The sequence below is a fragment of the Arachis ipaensis genome, chromosome B02 (genome assembly GCF_000816755.2).
Source record: "Arachis ipaensis cultivar K30076 chromosome B02, Araip1.1, whole genome shotgun sequence".
Taxonomy (NCBI): domain Eukaryota; kingdom Viridiplantae; phylum Streptophyta; class Magnoliopsida; order Fabales; family Fabaceae; genus Arachis; species Arachis ipaensis.
The window spans coordinates 30286158-30290802 of NC_029786.2; the positions used below are offsets into that span (position 1 = coordinate 30286158).

At 33.7% G+C, this 4645-nt stretch overlaps 1 protein-coding gene across 1 annotated transcript in view; it reads right to left on the reverse strand.

Moving 5' to 3' along the window:
• The window catches only part of LOC107625212 (UDP-glucuronic acid decarboxylase 1), a 6482-nt gene continuing 2075 nt past the window's right edge, over positions 239–4645 (reverse strand). The window contains exons 2-7 of the mRNA XM_016327792.2: positions 3653–3800; positions 3485–3564; positions 2514–2597; positions 2357–2431; positions 1639–1731; positions 239–828 (exon numbers count right to left, since the gene is read on the reverse strand). Of these exons, the coding sequence (XP_016183278.1) occupies positions 619–828; positions 1639–1731; positions 2357–2431; positions 2514–2597; positions 3485–3564; positions 3653–3800 (690 nt within the window). The 3' untranslated portion in view covers positions 239–618. The remainder of the gene's footprint in view (positions 829–1638; positions 1732–2356; positions 2432–2513; positions 2598–3484; positions 3565–3652; positions 3801–4645) is intronic.

The following is a 4645-nucleotide window of genomic DNA, read 5'->3' on the forward strand; positions in this document are numbered from 1 at the left end:
TTAAAAATATATTTAAAAGTTTTTTTTTAACATAAAATTAAATTACAAATTTTTAAATTATAAAAATTTAATTAAAAATTAGACAAAACTATAAAAAATACTATATTAATTAAATTTTAATACTTTAGTATTTATACATATCCCTAGAAAAATTTATATCGATGTATCTCGTATGACTCCTCTGATGGTAGTGAGTAGGGTAACAAGAGAAGTCCTAATATTCCTATATTGCATATGGTACGTTGTAACACTTCATAACATTTGACAAAGTCAACTTTCTAAAAACTACTTCCACTCTCATGAGATTACCAGCATGAAAGTATCAAGCATTACAATATTTGTAATTACTAATTAATCAATACAATAGACAAAGACTTCTGAAAAGAATTATGTCAAAATTTAATAAATACATCTATTTTATATGCTATGCAAAGCATAAACACTTAATGAAAAATTAAAGTAACGTATAAGTGGTCTTACCAGAACTTTCTGTTGGTTTTGACTGTGGATGACTGGAACGATGAAAATGAGAACTGAAGTGCAAACAAGCTTTTCTCCTTATACTGTTGTACATACATACATACATACATAAAAGGTTTTGATACTAGCCTACTATGCTTATTTCATCCCTTTTCCTTCGTCTTCGTTTAGGATCCGATTGCGGAAATCGTTGACCATAAGAGGCAACCCTTCTTTGAGAGGGACTTTAGGCTCCCAGTTCAAGAGCTCCTTTGCTTTGCTGATATCTGGCTTCCTCATATGTGGATCATCAGCAGTATTTGGTCTGAATTCAATTGTAGCACTTGGATCAATTGTTGCTTTCACAACCTGTGCACATATAAATTGACAATGACAACAAAACTCAGTCCACTTCCTTGAACTCGAAAATTCTTCCAGAACTGTCCCTTAGTAGCATTCAGTTATTGTCCTAAGACAGAGAGGTTGAGAACAGAAATGTGTTTGGAGAAGGGGTCGAAAGCAAAACAATAAATTTGTTCATATCTTGGGATAATTTAAAAGAGAGTAAACTACCAAAATGGTACCTGATAGATTATGGCGCTGACAAAAAAAAATCTTGAAAGATGCAATCGACAAAAGAGCCCCTAAAAGATTATTAAGTTTGACAAAAACCACCAAACATCAACTGATCAGGTTTCTGTTAACGGAAAACCTGATGGAAGAGCTTAACTGGCAAACTCTGATCAGTTAATTAATAATGCCACATAATTATTAACTGATCAGAGTTTTCCATTAAGCTCCTCCATCAACCAGCTCATCATTTTCCATTAACGGAAACATGTTCAGTTTACGTTTGGTGGTTGTCAAACTTATTAATCTTTTAGGAGCTCTTTTGTCATTCACATCTTTCCGGGCTATTTTTGTCGACGCTAGAATTTTTCGGGTATCATTTTGGTAATTTACTCTTTAAGAGAATCTGTAAACTTATATAGAGGGATGATCTTTAAACCGATTTCTGTAGCTCCTAAAAGAAGGGATGAGAGAAATGGATTTCTACTATCCCACTATCTCCATATTTTCTGTCCCAAGAACCAAAAATTACATTAGCAGTTGGCGCAGAAGGCCCAATTATCTATTAACCTTATTTTAGTTTTAACAAAAGAAAAGATACCGAAATACCTCAGCAAGCTCTAACATGGTGAACTCCCCTGGGTTACCCAGGTTGAAAGGTCCCACATGTTCACCATCCATCAAGGCCACCAATCCGTTAACCTGTGAATTGGAAAAGAAATTTAATTCACCATTGCATCCTATTCAGCAGTTGGCACAAGTTCTAATGATAAAGTAGAGATAAGAAATCATCCATAGATTTAAAAATTCTCCAGTTCAAAACTTTCCATTCTGAACCCACAAAAAGGGGGAAGGATCAAAAAGAAGGAAAAAAAATTAAATAAAAAATTTCATGATATGGGCTTTGTCAAATGAAAGAAATTATCAATACTTTTCATTTAACCTTCCAAAGCAATTGTTTCTCTTTGCTTTATGTATTCTCAGTAGTTAATCCTAAAAAGTCCTTTTCAGTTTGAGAATTAGGATAAGAAAATCAAGTTGCGGCTTCGTTTGATGTTTTACAAAACATGCAGTTATGCTTTAAGCTACAGATTTTCACCCATCCTGACACTAGAATATAGTACTCGTTATTTAGAACTTGATTGGGATTTAACAGTAATTCCATAAAAAAGAATCCATTTTATATTGGTGAACTATGAAGGATCTCTTTAAGCCCCCAAGAGTAGTAGTAAAAACAAGGGGCCAAACATGACTGATAGTGAAATGACAAAATCTCCATAGATATGGAGTTTTAAACAAACAAAATCATTGCCTAGTTGCTACATACCAAATCAGAGACATATTGAAAACTTCTTGTTTGCTTCCCATCACCATATACAGTCATTGGTTGTTTGCGAATAACCTGCAGTGATGAATGTATATGAGAAACAGAAAACCACCTTTAAAAAAGAGAGCAGACAAAAACATTGAAATGGGTTTCAAACCTGTGCAACAAAATTGCTAACTACACGACCATCATCTAAACACATACGAGGTCCATATGTGTTGAAAATACGAGCAATTCGAACCTATATAGCAGCAAAACAGATCAGTCTCAACATTAACGTGAAATTTGCCGAAGCTACCAAAAGAAATCTAAATGCTGCTTTTGCCAAATTATTTAATTTGAGTGGCTTGAAGAATTCACCATGCATCGAACTTTGTCTTTAGAGTCCAATTTACAGAATAAAAATTTCAATCCTATAGCAGATCTGGTTAGAGAAAGAAAAAGTAATTAAACCAAAGCTATTCCTTTGTCAGGGGCTAAGTTCCTTTAACGAAATCCTCGGGAAGGAAGAGAAAGAGGTTTTAGAAATTTTTTGGAAACTGATCAATAGTAAACTAAGAATAAAGTTCTCTGGTGGTCTCACGACTCACAGCTTACGTCAAAGACAACCTCCTATCAAACTTAGGTTCACTGCTTTGAATAATAGCTTGAAAGGAAATTTGCCAACTCTAGCTGGAAGAAAACTATAGGATCCAGCACTGTAAGATCAAATTAAACGCATCGATCATTCTCTAACTAAAATAGAAACGTTGGATCAGAGCAATTCAATACCATGAACTGACCAAATTGTCCTTAAGCTAAAAACACTACAGCACATGTCAATGCCCTTGGAGAATAAATAGTAAAAAATGCTAAGGATAATTTAATGAGTTGGTAATTGCAAAGTCAATGGCTACAACAAGCAAATAATTAGCAATGGAGACATAAATGTAAATCTCCTAGATTACATGTATGCAGTTTCAAGTTAAATCAATGCATACAAAGCATATAGCATGAAATGACTAATTATTAGATCAGTATAATGTGTAAAACTATACCACCTATTTATCCAACAATGTAGACATGTAGATAAATAACCTTCACTAGCTCAAACCAATTCCCGATATGTTGAAAAATATGCAAGGTTACCTCAACACCATCACCTCGATGATAATCCATTGTTAAGGTCTCCGCAGTGCGCTTTCCTTCATCGTAACAGCTCCTCTCGCCTGAAATTTTGAACTATATTTCAGCATACTAACCACCATCCCATAAAGATAACATTTCATTAACAGTTTTATTTATCTATCAGCTCACCTATTGGATTCACATTTCCCCAGTAGGTCTCTTTCTGGGGATGCTCCAGCGGATCACCGTAAACCTCACTAGTACTAGTAAGCAGAAACCTGGCCCCAATCCTCTTTGCAAGGCCCAGCATATTAAGTGTACCCATCACATTTGTCTTGTACATCACATATAATTAAGGATCCCAGAAGCAAAGAGTTTTTAATGCTCTCTAAGACCATTCAAGCTACAACTTCATGTATGGTTATTCTTCATGAAAAATTATACCATGTCATCTTTTAGGCACTCAAATCACTATCTAGACGGATTCACAGATATTTTATGATAGATAGAAATATAGTATGATCACGCAATGTTATACATGTCAAATAAGCATTTTTATGCCAATAATAGATCATGCATAACTCAGAACTACATTATATAAATAATTCTTCACTAGGCATGATCTACCATGTCATCTCATTCAAATGATTTTTTTGACATGTAGAAAACCAATTTTAATGATAAATGAGCTTCAATTATGATCTCTATAACCATACAAAATCCAAACAATGATTGAAAGCCTATGATAAATCATGCCTAACTGAGAATTACTCCATGGACATGTTGTATGAGGAATTAATAGCTAGCCATGGACATGTGTGAAAGCATTCCTTAGGAAAAGACTTGTGAAAGCATTCCTTAGTAAAAGTAATTTTATGTTTGATTTTTCTAGTGCTTTTACTTTTACTACTATAAATTTACCAAACACGCTAAAAAATAAGAAAAGATCTTTTTTCAATGAAAAAAGATCTTTTTTTATCAACTTAATAGCGCCCAAACAAGCACTTAGGCCAACTCCCTCAAATCCTTAGTATCGAGTTCCCAAATCACTTACGACCTGTGAATATTTTACAATCTATTAGCACACCTTAATTAAGTTGTATACATGAGATCACATGATTTGTCCTTACTATTATTATGGTGCTGAAAACATTACAAGCACCACAAATAATGATTTATATT